Source organism: Coregonus clupeaformis, chromosome 8, assembly GCF_020615455.1.
Source record: "Coregonus clupeaformis isolate EN_2021a chromosome 8, ASM2061545v1, whole genome shotgun sequence".
NCBI lineage: Eukaryota > Metazoa > Chordata > Actinopteri > Salmoniformes > Salmonidae > Coregonus > Coregonus clupeaformis.
This window is the reverse complement of record NC_059199.1, coordinates 55,195,610-55,211,393: the sequence shown is the minus strand read 5'-3', so window position 1 is coordinate 55,211,393 and position 15,784 is coordinate 55,195,610. Positions and strand designations below refer to the sequence as shown.

Sequence of the window (15,784 nt, the reverse complement as noted above, 5' to 3'; positions counted from 1 at the left end):
GACTTTATCATGTTTAGGGTTGCAAAATTCCTGTAACTTTCCCAACATTCCCAGGTTTCCCAGAAATCACTGTTGGAAGACTCCCGGAATCAGGAGAAAATAAGCATCCGTAATCCACCCAAACAGGATTTCTGGAAAACTTGGGGATTTTGGGAATGTTACACAAATTTTGCAACCCAAATAGTTTTTTAAATCCTTGATAATTTTAAATGTATTGCTCTACTCCCATGGCTGAAGCAACTTGATACGTATTTCACATTTCTCAAATAAAATGAATGAATTCACTCATTCAAGGACATCGACTGGATGGTGGACGACCGTGACGCCCCAGCCGTGGCCAGCCTCTGCACCCACCCCTTCCGGGTGCCCGGAGGTCCTTACCGAGTTGGTGACGACACATACTACCTCAACATCGACGTGTTCGGCAAGGACATAGGCCTGGTGCTCCAGCAGTTCCTGAGTCACCTCCGGCGCCACACAGCCACCCTGAAGGGGCACGTCATGTGCCAGATGTTTCTGGATCCTCCCATGTGGAAACCCATGGCCGAATTCTGTCGCCAGACATTGAAGGTGGAGCTGGTGAAGGAATATACAGAGCAGTGCGTGGTCGAGTCAGATGTCATGTAGCTGGCAGAAGAGGAAGGAGGAAGAGGAAGAGGAGAAACAATATGAGGGAAAAAACATGAAAGTTGACAAATTCAGAAGATTTTCCAGAGACCCAATGAATGAACGAACCACATTCTCTTTAGAAATGAAATGGAAAAGTTCCCCAAGAAACTTCGGAAGGATTAGCAACAACCTCCATAAGCAAGTCTATAGTGAATCAACTTAGAAGCTGCATTAGATTTGCAATATGTTTGATATTAACACTACCACTAACAAAAATATTTTAGGAAAAAAGACAGTTATATGATATACCTTTGACAAATCAGTTTAAATTAGTTTCTCACAGTCTTTTACCATTCATTCATCGCAAAAATCGAACTCTTAACAACAGAAGTAACTTTATGCTAACGTTACTCCTTTCAAAATGAAAAAAAAAAAGCAAGCTAGTTTACGGTATGTCATGCCTTTCAATCCTTTTTTTGTAAATATAAAGTATAAATATGTACACATTCTGAATTGCAAAGAAGTCTGCACAACTCTTGAGGCACTTTATTAAACCATATGGGCTGTTGTGCTAAAGTGCGAGTGATGACGTGAGGAAGAGAGGAGTTGGTTTACTTTTAGAGATAACTGAATTTAACTGATTTAGAACGCATCACTCCCATCCATAGTAACGGTAGAAATCCTTTTGGACTTATTCTATCTAACACCAAATCCCCAAATACTGTCGAACAAACAAAAGCCCTTCAGTGAATCTTACAGAGCATTTGCACGCTTATAATTCACACTAAAAGGCTGAAACGGAACAGCTAGAAACACACTTAGCTCATAATACTAAAACATGGCCAGTTAGCTTTTAAAACAATTTAGTTGTCTTCGTTGTTTTTTTAACAGTCACTCAGTTGTTTAAAAAAAAATGTTTTTAAGCACTTGACCATATTGCTAATTTATTGCTACTTTTCCACATGTACTTGAATGCAACAGTAGTATGTAAAGAGGTAATATATTAACAGCAGAAGCTTTCTGGAGGCTTTCTTATAACAATGTGCAATCTAAGCTTACTCTATAGTAGATTGCTAACTGTGTGAAAAAGGTAGATGTACTATACAGTATACCGCAAAGACTCAAACAATTGAACTAATATAGTTGAGATTGACTTAACATTAACAACATTGTTCAGTAGCTAGAGAAATATTTCACCGGTAAATGTCGCCATCACAAATATTAGCTGACAACCGTTGTAAAGGTTGGATTCTAGTCCCTCATGGTTGTTGAAAACATCAACATAGACACTACAGTCTCAGTCATCGGACATGCTGTGAAATTCAGCTCTCTGAAACCATTCTACGAAGCTTCGTAGCCACTCTAAGACACTTCATATCCACTCTACGAAGCTCCATAGCCACCCTAAGAAGCTTCATAAGCTTTGGCACATGGTAAGAGCTCAGCAGAGCAAATGGGAGTCCGTTTGCTCTCAAAGGCTTCATAACCACTCTACGAAGCTTCATAGCCACTCTACGAAGCTTTATAAGCTTTTGGCTCTTTGCTCTTGAACGTTCCTTTTATGAAGTGATGCTTTTGACATGACGTAGCACTGAACGAGCCTACATTGCAATCTCCAACTTGAGACTAAAGCCATCTAAAACCACTACAGAAGAGAGACTGGCCACTCTATGGACTCTCCAACCTGCCCTCGTTGTAAAAGGGACCTCGTTGTAAGGGATGAAATGGACAGCGGAAGAGAATATCTTTTTTTAATTTTTGGTACACTGACCCTTGTCTGGACACCCCGTCTGTCATCCCTCTGTCTGTCTTTCCGAGACTAAAGGTTGAACGCACTCACACATTATAAATGAAGGATTGGACTGGATCGATATCGGACGATAGATGGACAAGATGCCTGGAGAAAGTGGAATGAAGAATGAAGCAAATGACATACCGGATTCCATATTCATCAAAGGAAAACAGAAACAACAAAACAATACTTTGTCCAGGCTGATGATAATTTTCTCAGTTCTTTGAGAAGCACTTCCTATTTTTTTCACCCATTGAAGAAGCAAAGCTGGACTGACCCCCTTTTTAGCTGCGGCTAGTCGTGAGGAAGAGGAAGAGGAAGATAAAGATTTGAGCGACCTGAATCCAGTGAAGAAGAGAAGAAGAGAAGTAGTACACAAGCAATCCTACATAGATTTATTTTTAACAAGATCGGCATTCACATTCTAGCCATCTACCCAATTCATTCACTCCACCCCCACCCCGTCTCTAAAGTCTTTCCCCTACCCCACATACGAAACCCCACAAGAAACCCCCCAGCCAAATAATTTCTGAGAAATTATGGGAAGGTGGACCTTTTCCTCACAAGCAAGAACAACCCCTCTCTATTTCTCTCACTCTTCATGAATAGATTCAAGACCAATTAAAAGCCACTGAGTTTAAAACATCACTATGTAGTTTATCTACGTCTCTTGGCTGGTCAAGGGTAAGGGGCCCTGGTTGTACTGTCATATCCATGCTGGCCATCTGGTGTATGTAAATGGTCTTGGAGAGCTTGCTTTCCTGCTGCTAGTGTGTGAACAGAGGACCAGATAATGTTTTTTTTTTTTTACTTAAGTAAAACGTTATTAACCTAATATGAACATGACTTGGCTTCTTGTTCATAAAACGTATTCAGAAAATTGCCTAGTTAAATGTTGCTTCATAGGATACACAAGTGAGTAATAATTTTTAATTGGTGTTGGACATTACTGAATAGAGATCAGTGTATTTACAGTAAGGTCATTGAGCTGGGAGTAGAGGAGCTAATTTGTCTCTCTGATAAGACAGAATAGTATATCCCTGTTTAACATTTGAAAATGATCCTCTTTTCTCCCCAGTCCAGTCCACACCCCATATCTGTGTTTGTCTGTCTGTCAGTCTGCACAACTGGCAAATGGAAAGCAGTTCTACGGTTCCTTCCTGGTCTCCGTAACAATGGAGCTCTCAGTTCTTAGAAGCATCCGAGTGTCAGTGAGGATTGTGATATAGCTATCTTATAATAACACAGTGTCATGGTAGTTTGATGGTGGTGGACATTGCATGGTCACAGATAGACAGTGTTGTAATATACTCTGCAAAGTCCACAGATCAAATCAAATCACAGACCCACTGATCCAATGGCTTTCCAAGACCATATGGCTAAAATGGATACCAGTAGAACACAGCACGGTCCAGGGATACGACAGGGAGGATGTATTTGGTTGGAGGGTGAACACGCTAGGTAAACGTACTATATCTGATACGATACACACGCACACACACACACACACACATACACGCATCAAATCCACACAAAAGGAAATGTCACCTTCCCAAAAACTACCCCGCAGCCCCATCACGCCCACGCAATCTATTGCCCAAATGCCCACTACCCCCACAACAACATGTCCTAATCTATGTTGTATCTACTACCACAGGGACAAGGTTGTTGTCATACAAACTGCCTCAGTCCCCAACATACCCATCCAGGAAAGACTATCTATACCCATATACTCCATCTTCACTTAGACTATACAAATGGTTGTCTGGTGAATTGGTGGTTTGTCTGTGTCGTCTAGTATATTTATATATTTCACCTACAGATATGTGCACAGTATTTCAGAGGGATGTGGGATTCAGTAGGTGCATTTAGTCTTGGTACTTATTTGATTGTTTGTAATGGTATGTTGGGTTGTGTGTTTGAGGGAAAGCTCGGAGGAAAGTTTGGTAGAGATCCGAAGAGATTTGATTGGTTATAGACTGCTTCAAAATTCCTTTGTCTACCATCAGATAATTCCAATTGATCAAAAGACTCTGTAGCAGATAATCCAAACACTCTGATTTATCCTCGTACTTAGAGATATTCTCTAGAAGTACAAGTCATCCACTGTTCTAAAGCATTCTAAACAAACTCTCCTCCCTCCCTTGTCCCTCACAGCACACAACCACAGCAAAGAGAATGAATGGTGTTTAACCAACAGCCTTGGAAATAGATATGGTTTATCTTTTAGGGTTTCCTAAAGCACTGTGTATTAGTATGTGACATGTACTTTACATGTGAAAGCTACTGTATGGATATGTACTGAACCAAGTGGAGGGTACTTCATATTCTAACCCTCCCTGATAGCACTGGTTTGATTAGGTTTTTCGAATACAATGAGGTTACTGTTACTGTGCTAGCATTGAGTCGGATCTCGGTCTAAGGACGGTAAAGTAAGCACTTTGTTCAGCCGATTCATTCGCTCTCTGCTGCTGTGATACTGTTGGGGAGGGCAGCAGGGCAGCGAATGAAACGGGGGTCTGTTCAAAATGATAGATGGAGTGTTGGGAATGGAATGGAAAGATGAACGGAACACTCGATAGTGTTCTAATGTGTTCTGTCTCGCTGTCATCGTCGTCAACGGCGATGTTAATCAGCCATGGTTACGATCGCCACGGTTACGTGACTCAGAGCAAAGATAAAATCTCCACTATTAATTAATACTTTCTCGTTATAAGTCTGATTGGATGCTTAATAATCATACATACTCATTATTGATCAAGTTTGATGTACAAACAGTGCTTTGATTTACGATTCTGGTGACTGTTGATGGCTGGTTATCATCTTGCTGTGGGTTTGTGTTCTCCAATTGTACAAATTGTTAATTTTGTCACAGATTTCTTTGTAGGCCTATTATTATTTTAATTTTATCTTATACTAATTATTTCCTCTTATCTACCCTGTATTTTTCCACCATCCCATTTTTCATTTTAATTCCTTGCCCCTGTTCACCTTAAAACTGCTCAACATTTAATCTCTTTAAATCTATATTTGGTATTTTTGAATGTGGAGACACTGACAATATTATTAAAAGCCTGAGCTGTCATGAAGTAGATAGATCAGAGACGTGTTACAGTTGTTAGCATTCTGTCTGACAGGGAGCATGAAAGGTTCAAACACAGGGAAGATGTTCAGAATAGAACTTGTATTGGTAACATTGCTTGGTCCCGGATCTGTATGCGTTTCAGCCATCTCCTCTGTCTTTGATAGTCAGAGAAAGTTGACTAAAACACATACTGATCTGGGACCAGTCTAGTGGCTAGTGGTAGCTATGCTTGGTGGTGGAGAAGGAGAGTAAACCGAAGCCCTCATCCCTCATTTGGCCTGGTCGCAAAGACAGATGGGGGACAGAGGGAGTGAGGCATGGAGGGAGGTCATAGAGGATAGGGGGTTGAGGGAAGGAGAGGTCAGGGAGAGCAGGAGAGTAGGAGGGGAAGGAGGGATGGTGTGGGGGTTGTGGAAGAGGAGAGTAGAGTAACAGGAGTCCCTCTCTCTCTATTATTGCATTACCACTTTGGTAATTAAAGGCCGTAAGAGGTTGGAAAAACTAAGGGGGGGATGGGTACAGTAGGAACAGTAGACTCTACTGTACCCCAGGCACCCTAAAAACATTATATGAAGCGTCGTAGCTACACTAAGATGCTTTATAACCACTCTATGAAGCTCCATACTGTAGAGTCTCAACTTTTACCCACATGTTTGTGGGTAAAAGTTCAGACAAAAACCTGGGGGAGACAGAGATAGCAACAGAGAGGAAGAGGTGAATGACAACCGAGGACGAGGCAGGTCAAACTATTTATACATACTACCATTGTTATGTATCCACGCTATGTGTCCTTGTAGACACTACAGCAGGGCTCTCCTACCCTGTTCCTGAAGAGCTACCCTCATGTAGGTTTTCGCTCCAACCCCAGTTATAACTAGCCTGATTCAGCTTATCAACCAGTGATTAGAATTAGGTGCGCTATATTAGGGTTGGAGTGAAAACTCATTGGATGGTAGCTCTCCAGGAACAGGTCTACAGTCATTGTCTCATTGGCAGTGTTTTTCCGACTGAGTTACATTTTTCACACCCCCCTGCTCTCCAGGGTAACTAGAGAACCAGGAAGTCAAGTTAAAGCCGACTTCCTGTGCTGAGCGCTATGCTGTTCTGTTTGCAGAGTGAGGCTGTGTCCGGAATGACACTCTATTCCCTACATAGTGCACTACTTTTGGCCAAAGGATGGGCAACTGGCGGCCCATGGGCTGCCCCCTTTTGAAAGCCCTCGGATTAATTCAGTTGGGATCTCAACTTACTGTTGCAAGTTAGAATAGTAGAATGCACAAGGTGATATTTATCTCCACTCATACAGGAGTAATAAAGGGCTAGTGTACTCATTTGGTGGAGAAAATAAAAAATACAAATGTATTTTATTATTTTAATATATAAAAAGAAAAAATTGATTTATCAGGGGGTGCTGCAGCACCTTCAGCAGCCCTACCTGCGGCTATGCAAACATTTCTCTCCACCCTATGGCGATATGTGTAGAATTGCAGGATATTATTTATAAAATTGCTAAATCTTGCAGAAAACTTGCTTTAAAACTGCTACGTTTTCTCTACACCCCATGGTAAAACGTGTAAAATTGCACGAAATTAGCTCTAGAAATTCAAAAATGTTCTCTCAGCTGTCAAGAGGGGGACTGGTAAAATATTTGGCTGGCAATGTGGTTGAGGGTATGCACATATGGGTATGCAGACCCACGAGCAACTGTGGCCCCTCATGATGAGTTCAGATTTTTTGTGGTCCCCACCCCCATCAAAGTTGCCCTTCCCTGATATAGGGAATAGGGTGCCATTTTGGACACACACTCAGAGTTTCCTTTCAAAACTAAAATACATGTAATCCCCTATTGGGAGGTGAGAATCAGCAAGGTTTGTATTTATATATATAGACTAACTCAACATGAGAGTTGAAGGCCCATCGCCTGCTGATGGCAGGATAAATGATACAGTAAGGGCCCCTAAACACACACACACACACACACACACACACACACACACACACACACATACATACATACATACATACATAAATACATACATGCATACACATACACACACACACGCATACACACTTTACATGCGTCGATGTGAACACAGACAGGAGTGTTGATTCCTCTCCTAAACTGCTTACTGCTTACCCAGCGACACTGAAGAGGCTACGCGACAGTTAGCTAGAGTTTCAGCCTGACTTTCTCCCTGTGTGTGTGCGTGCATGCCTGCGTGCGTGTGTGTAATCTGTCGATGTGTCACAGTGTCTGGTTGCACGGGGAGAGAGACAGAGACCCTTTTCAGTCAAATAGGGCAATGGTCTGCGCACCAAACCACCTGATCCGCTACTGTCTCAGCATGTTGTGAATGGAAAGACTCTGGATGCGTCCCAAATGGCACCCTATTCCCTAGGTAGTGCACTAGTTTTGACCAGGGCCCATAGGGATCTGATCAAAAGTAGTGCACTATGTAGGGAATCGGGTTTCATTTGGGACAACAACTCTGTAAAGAGAGAACTGGAGAAGGAAGGAGGGGAAGAAGAGGAGTAGAGGGGGAGAGGTTAGGAAAGAGAGATGTGTAGGGTTTTTCGGATGCTTGTCTCGAGTTTGTATGGTTGGAAGGGGAGAAGAGGGAACGGGGGGAGAGGTTAGGAAAGAGAGAGAGAGTTTTTCAGATGCTTGTCATGGGTTTTGGAGAGAGACAGATGGATACCCACTGACTACTTTTATGGCTGTTGGAAGCTGCTGTTGTGGATGTGGTTTGGCTCAATGCGTGAAGCTCTGGATGTTGGAATGGACTCTGTGTAGAGGGTATAATGACAGGATAATGGTCATTAATGGGTAAATTATAGCTAGGCTTGGAATGGATTCAGACAGTGCTGCCTTGTCCGGTCGTTGGTATCGAGTAGCCAGGAGTAGCGTAGTTGTACACAGACATGCACACGTAATACACACGTCACATATGTAACACACACACACACACACATGTAACACACACATGCTGTAACATGTCAAATTTATCATAATCCAATTTTTCTATATTTTCTAAATGAATGAAAGCACCTACCCATAATGTATGTTTGATCGTCGCCCTGTCCTTTGGAAAGTGGTTTTACATTTGTTTTATTTTCCTTTGTTTTTCATCCTTTCGTTTATTTCTCTTTCTCTGAACCCTAAAAGAGTCTTAAATCTCCTTATTCAACTAAAGGTTCATTTAAGAAAAATCTTAATCAAAGTCAAAGACAGAAACGCAGGATAATTTTGTGTCAACATTTTGTCCAACCTGGGAAAAGTAATTAAGAAGAGAAGCACAAATGAAAGCTTAATCGGCTGACTAGTAAATGTAAAGTGTTTGCTAATTATAAATTAAACTAAAACTGTCATCAAAACAAAACACTTTCAACTGAAACCACAAGCAGAACTAAGTGGGTACAAGTATTTTCCTCTTAATTTCCTTTCCAAGGGGGAGATAAACAAAAAAATTAATTATATAATGTGACTACTTGACCATACTGCACCATGCCAATGTCTCTTCGAACTGTGAACAACTACTGTATTGTGCTCTTGTGCATTTATCTGTTATTACTGTTGATGAGAACTACTGTAAGGAACATGGGAGTGGAAGAAACCATAGGAATAGAAACATGGCCGCCGTAACCATTGATTTGAATGGGGATGGCCGTTATAGGTATTCTATCTCTATGGGTGAAACGCAACTGGACCCTCTACCCTATCTATCTGTGACCATGCATATAGCCTCTGTGTTGTGATAACTAATCGTGCTAACTGTGCTATGTGCATGTTATCCAACCCAAAGTAGCACTGACTGTCCTGCATATGATATACAGTATGTGGCCTTGTTGCATACTTTGATGTGTACATTGTAAATAACCTAAAAACCTATCTATCTGAAGGGTAGTCTGAATATGGACTTTTAGAAGAAGACACAGCATATTGTAATTTTGTACGTTTTAACAGTTTAAAATAGGTTTTAGATGCTATATGCACTTTAAGATAAAAACAAACACTAAAACACAGTTTCCAGTTGCGTATCCATACCCAAGTTCTGGAAAAAAATGTTAAGTGGGAATGATTTTCCTGTTCCACCAGACCGGGGTTGGGGGGGGGGGGGATTTCTGTGTAACACCAGACGTGGTCATTCAGTTGGGTTTCATTGAATTCACTTCAAAGGTCTCAGAGCTTCCTGATCAAATGGTCCACCACCACATTCATTCCTCAGGTAATCTTGAGTGAATACTCTTACTTACTCCTTTTCTTCTTTCTTTTTTACATCCAAAGATGTAAAGAAAGAAACAGCATACTATGATATTATACTCCCTATTAAGTGGAATAATCCTCCCGAACACTTGGATGTTTTGGGTCCAAATGTCAGTTAAAGTCAAACCAAAGTCTTCTCAGTTGGTCTTCCAGGCAACACAACACAGCTCCATCTGTCAAACTATACTATTGTTATAACATCAGAATCCAAATTGATTATCTATAATATGAAGGTCTGTATGACCTACTATAAAAATCTAAATAAATACAAAATTATCGTAAATGTACCTGTACAGAAATTCAATGATGGCAATTACTGCTGTGCCTGAAAGTGACTTAACAATCTCCTTTATTAGAAATAATAAGAGATATTTTGAGATTTCAAGATTAGATATATCTGGAGACACCTTTTAAATTAAACAAACAGACAGCTTTGGTCAAAGACATGGCCATTGCTGTTCATGATTGTTTTTATTTTTCAACAACAACAACAACAACAAAAACAGCAGAATATTCACACGTACCTTGCCAAGGTTTCACTATAGGGGTCCAACTAAATGACCAATGTTTGAATGAACATACATATACATGCGTTATATAGACTTGGGTTAGATGAAAATGCCCAGACCTTGACCCCTGCTCGGAACCACCAAGGTTATAAGGTCAAAGGTCATAGAGCAAAGGTTAAGGTTCCAGAGTTTTCATTTAGCCCTTTTGTCTTTGATATGGCTGCAGCTGTCGAGTTTCACCTGGAGTCTCACAATTATATACGGACGCACAGTATAGTGTAGAATATATTGTGCGTTGAAGCCTATATGCCACTGACTCAACAGTAATAACAGGTTATAACCTATAATCAGGTTATACTGATCAATTTAAGCTAGTATTACAGGATCCTGAGTAATAAAAGTCAGGATATACTGTATATTTATTAGTCTCGTAACTTTACAGTTTTAAGTCATTTTAGTGAGACTTCTTATTGGATTCACAGCTGTGTGTCTGTCGAGGGGTACATACAATAATCATGCCATTCAAAGTTATGTTGGTTATTTGAAAAAAATGTATTCCTTTTTTTCTATTTTTTTCTCTTATTGATAGTTTTTTTATACGCAATTTTCCCTGCTTATTCTCAAGCGGTGATTTGGAGAAAAAAACGGATTGAAAAAAACAATTTAGTTTTTTTATTGATTATTATTATTGATTATTATTATTATTCCGTTTTCAGAAGAGAAAACAATTTGTGAGACTGAGAGATGCAAAACTATTTTAAATACAATCGTTTTTAAAAAAACCTTTACAATCTACGAGAGGTCTATTGGACGTGTTGATTTTTCTCCACCTCGAATGCAAAATGTGTGACTGTTGGGGAGTGACAATGGGTTTGGCACAGAAACATGGCTAGGTTTACACTGAGCAAAATTACTAAGTTCAAACATACAACATAATACTTGAGAAACCTCTTAAGACAATACTTAAGATACTACTTAAGATAAGCATTTTGACTTTGTCTATGGCAGTATTTTTCTGTATTGACCTAATGATTGAGTTATGCATTTTTTTAAACACATTTCTTTTTACCAGGGAGGGAAGCTAGTATTATTTGGGGGGAGAGTATAGGCTTGGATATGGGACACAGAGGTAGAACTTAAAGTTTCATAACTTTACACACACACACTCACAAAATGATTTTTCGGTGTAAACCTAGCCATATACTTACATGGAATACAATTTTTTTTTTTACGCTGTATAATCTTAAAGTGATGGCTACAAAAGGGGAAGTAGTATTGACTGGTAACATTTTTCTCCTTTTTAATTTTGCTTGCGCTTATATAATATTGTTGTAGTAGTAGTAATCTGTAAAGAAAATGGTGCATTTCAACATACCTCCCTTTCTCTCCATTGTCTGGATAGGTAGTTTAACCAAGGACGTTTTAACATCTACAAACATATAAACTTTATTACATGTATAATGCAACAGTAGATATTGTGACATTGTTAAAGACAGAACAGCAGTGAAACACAGGAACTTTGTGTAACTGTAGAAACATTGTGAAGCCATTCTAACATTGTGATGATAACAGCAAACTGAAGTCCAGGCTGCTAATGTGTGTAGTAGTATTTGAGTAATATTTGAGTAGTATTTGAGTAGTATATCTGTAGTAGTATTTTTTTCTTATAGGATAAACGAACGATGCAAGACTAACAGGGAAGAGATGCAAAATGTTAGAAAATGAAACACAGCACTACGGACTCTGATGTTTTCAGAAGTTCTTTGTTGATTGTTTCTTTATGATTTCTTTGTTCCTTCGGTTTTTTTCTCTCAACTTTCTCTGTTTTGATATTTGCCTTTGTTAGGTGTTGTTAGGTAAAAAGAAAAGAAACACGAAAAAAGAGAGAAAACAACAAGTGCATGCCAGAATGTTAGGCTCTTTCTATATATTAAAAGAGCTCACTTTTTGTGTTAGACTCACAGAAATTTACAAGGACAAAAAAAAAGAAAAGAAAACAAGAAAAATAAAGGTGGGGTGGTGAGATGTGTGTGTTTTACAGGGGCACAAACTAACAAAACGCTATGACAATGTGAGTGAGAGTGTAACACCAGTGTTATTATGCACCACAATGTACAAACACACAAACATATTTAAAAAAACGTTTAGCATACCCATTGAACATAAATCACAAAAACAGGCACATGTGTAGGCTTAGGCTTACATTTATCTCTTTCCTTTTTTCTTTCTTTCTTTCTTTCTTTCTTTCTTTCTTTCTTTCTTTCTTTCTTTCTTTCTTTCTTTCTTTCTTTCTTTCTTTCTTTCTTTCTTTCTTTCTTTCTTTCTTTCCTACTTCCTTTCACACACAATCTTAAACATTCAAACACACATTAGAATGTAGTGTGGATTAAAATAATCAACGTTATGTTGACATTTTGGTAAAAACATTTGTAAGCATTGTCTGAAATGGTGATACCGAACAAGGCTTGATGGGTGGATGGTTTGAAAACGACAGCATTATCTGTTTATAGCATTAATTCAACAACCAACATAACTATGCCATTTTCAAAGGCACCACAGTATCAGAACTATCATTTTCACAAAGGTACTGTATTTATATTTCAGTGGTATAGGCAATGGTACTTAAGCAGTTGATATGTGGCAGAGCACAGAGAGAGCGAGTCACCATGGAAAACCAATCTGATTTAAATTGTCCATAAAGGTGGCATCCATTAGATGGAGTTTTGGGTCACACACACGCACACACACACACACACACACACACTTACACACACACTTTTGGGTAATGGCCTTGGCCCCAACACTGGGTTTGATGAAGCCATTACTAAACAACACAACACTATAGCCAAACAGTGGCATATACGCTTCAGGGACAGGGTCGATGTTGGAACTCAATGTTTAATGAAAATGCAAAACAAGAGTTGGTCAATACACAACAATACAATGGCATATAGGACAAGCTGGAACTTATATCAAAGGTTATAACATGTTGTAAAATGTTATATAGAGGTTACATAATTTTTCATGTCATTATGGTTTTCAATACACAACAATACAATGACACAATTACTATAGAGGTCAAAAGGAACTTGTGTCAATGGTAACCATAGAGGTCAAAAGGAAGGTTATATAAAGGTTATAAAAGGTTACAAGATTTTCCATGTCATTATGGTTTGAAATGACACACCAGCCCACTAAATGTCAGGTGTTTATAAGAGTCAAGGTTGTTGTTTGTCGGTGGGTTGTAAAGTATTTGTCAGAAAATAACTGACAGTAGCCTACTTTGGGTATTTAGCTTTTAGCCGCTTTTTGTTTGGCATGAAGGCTTGATGGGTGGATGGTTTGAAAACGACAGTAAATCAGTGTGGGAGTATATGTTTGTGTGTGTGTGTGTGTGTGTGTGTGTTGTGCTCTCTGTGACCAAGAAAATAAACAAATAACCCCTCCACCCTCCCCTACCCAAAAAACAAAGCACAGAGATAATCTAGTTTTGTGGGCAGAAAGACGACTGCATTTGGTCCTCTGGTTTGGGTTTTTTCCAGGTGGTTGCGTGCGTGTGTGCATGCAGGAACTCTTACCGATGCCTCTGTGACATGACTCATGGATTTCTCTCTCTATCTCTCTCCCTATATCCATTACTCTCTGTCCGTTTTTGTTTAAAACACACCAACCCATCAAAAGGTATCTGCTGTATAACACTTTTACATAACACAACACCAGTTTTTAAAGACAAGTGAGCGCTTTAACAACTTTAACTGCAAATGGTAATAGAAATGTATAAGGTTCCAATGGTGTCTATGGTCTCTCATCTGCTCTGACGAGGTTGTGGGTTAATTTAGAGGGAACAACAAATGGCTGTGAATGACAACCTACAATAGCCAGATCACACTCCTTGGAGAGGGAGATGGAGAACGAGTGAAAGAAAGGGAGAAATACTGACAGAGAAAAAAGGAAAAAAAGCTAGAAACAGAAAGAGAGGGGGCCAAACTAACTTTTAGAAAAAATGTCAGGCAGTAGAGTTTGGGGCTAACATACCAGACTGGGGTTTAGGGCTAGATTCAATCCGGATCTCGGAAGATCCGCGCTATGGTGTGATTAAAATTTAAAGGCAATGTTTCGTGTTCGTGGAGACTGCATTTACATTAAACGCTGCATACTGTATGTCGGCTCAATCGGAAATGACCTCTACATTTAAATTGCGCTATAATGCAGATTTTCCGTGGTCTGGATTGAATCTAGCCCTATGGTTTATTCTGGGAAACAAATAGGAACAGAGAACAGGAAACAGAACAAGAGAGGCCTAAGGCTTTTAAGACGGTTGGGGTAAACACCACTAGGGTTTATTTCTGGTAGCAACAAATGGTGTCCATGTTTGACAGGTGGGGTTAGACGGGGATGATCCACCAGTGCCAGCTGACCCCACCTGCTCTATGAACCCAAGTGGTGGCCCCCTCACTGGGAGAGACAGACAGACAGTACCCTCCCACAAGCCTGAACCTAAACCCAACCATCTCTACCATGGTGCGGCTAACACACACACTGGGGACAGACAGATGGACAAATGGATCCATTTGGTGTGTGTAGTGGGGGGGCTTACGGTTGGGGATATTTGTGGGGTTGAGTGTGTTGTTTTCTGCCCGCAATTAGCAACGGCCGTTCAGGATTCTGTTTGAGGTTTTAATTGGGCCAGACCACACAGGAGACACTGATAGACACAAACAAACACACACACATACACAGACAGACTCAGAGCTGCACTCAGACTGGGATGAGAATCAAGGACATTTTGGGACATTTGGGGCCCTGAAGAGGGGGAATGGGGTTGACCAGGGTTGGTTAAGACAGGGAAGAGTTGTAATCTTTTCCAATTAATTTAGTGGAGCTTTATTGTAGAATGCTTCAAAAAATATTACTTTTGAGTCTTCAGGCTACCTAGCTCTTTTATTAGTTTGGTTTTACATAGTTTTTATTGGTTTACCATAGACATGTCTTTCTTTAAGATACATGACACCAAGTTCTATCTACTGTACAGTGTTCTAACCCCTGGCGGCCATAGCAACACCACACAGACGGTTACTCTTATAGAGTTCCACTCAATTAATATCTTAGGTGACGCTCTCATCACTTTACAAGGTGGCAGGTCCAGTAACATGTACTGTTAACACACACACCCCCCCCCCACACACACACACACACACATACACACAGACACACAGTGTTGTATAACTAACCTAACTAACAATTCAGTCCCATTCAAAATCCTATTTTCCCTAACCCCTAACCCTTACCCTAACCTTAACCTTAAATCTAACCCTAGCTCCTTACCCTAAAACGAACCCTAACTCCTATCCTTAAACCTAATTCTAATCCTAACACTAATTCTAACCTTAACCCTAAACCCCCTAGAAATAGCATTTGACCTTGTTGGTCAAATTTTTGTTTGTTTACTATTATTTTGGGGACTTCTGGTCCCCACAAGTATATTTAAACACGTCCACACACACACACACACACACACACACACA

The 15,784-nt window shown here is 40.0% G+C and overlaps 1 protein-coding gene across 1 annotated transcript in view; it reads left to right on the top strand.

Annotated features, from left to right (window-relative positions):
- Window positions 1-12,284, top strand: part of nat16 (N-acetyltransferase 16) — a 28,237-nt gene extending 15,953 nt beyond the window's left edge. Inside the window, exon 5 of the mRNA XM_041882681.2 lies at window positions 295-12,284. Within this exon, the coding sequence (XP_041738615.1) occupies window positions 295-627 (333 nt within the window). The 3' untranslated portion in view covers window positions 628-12,284. The remainder of the gene's footprint in view (window positions 1-294) is intronic.
- Window positions 12,285-15,784: the final 3,500 nt, after the last annotated feature.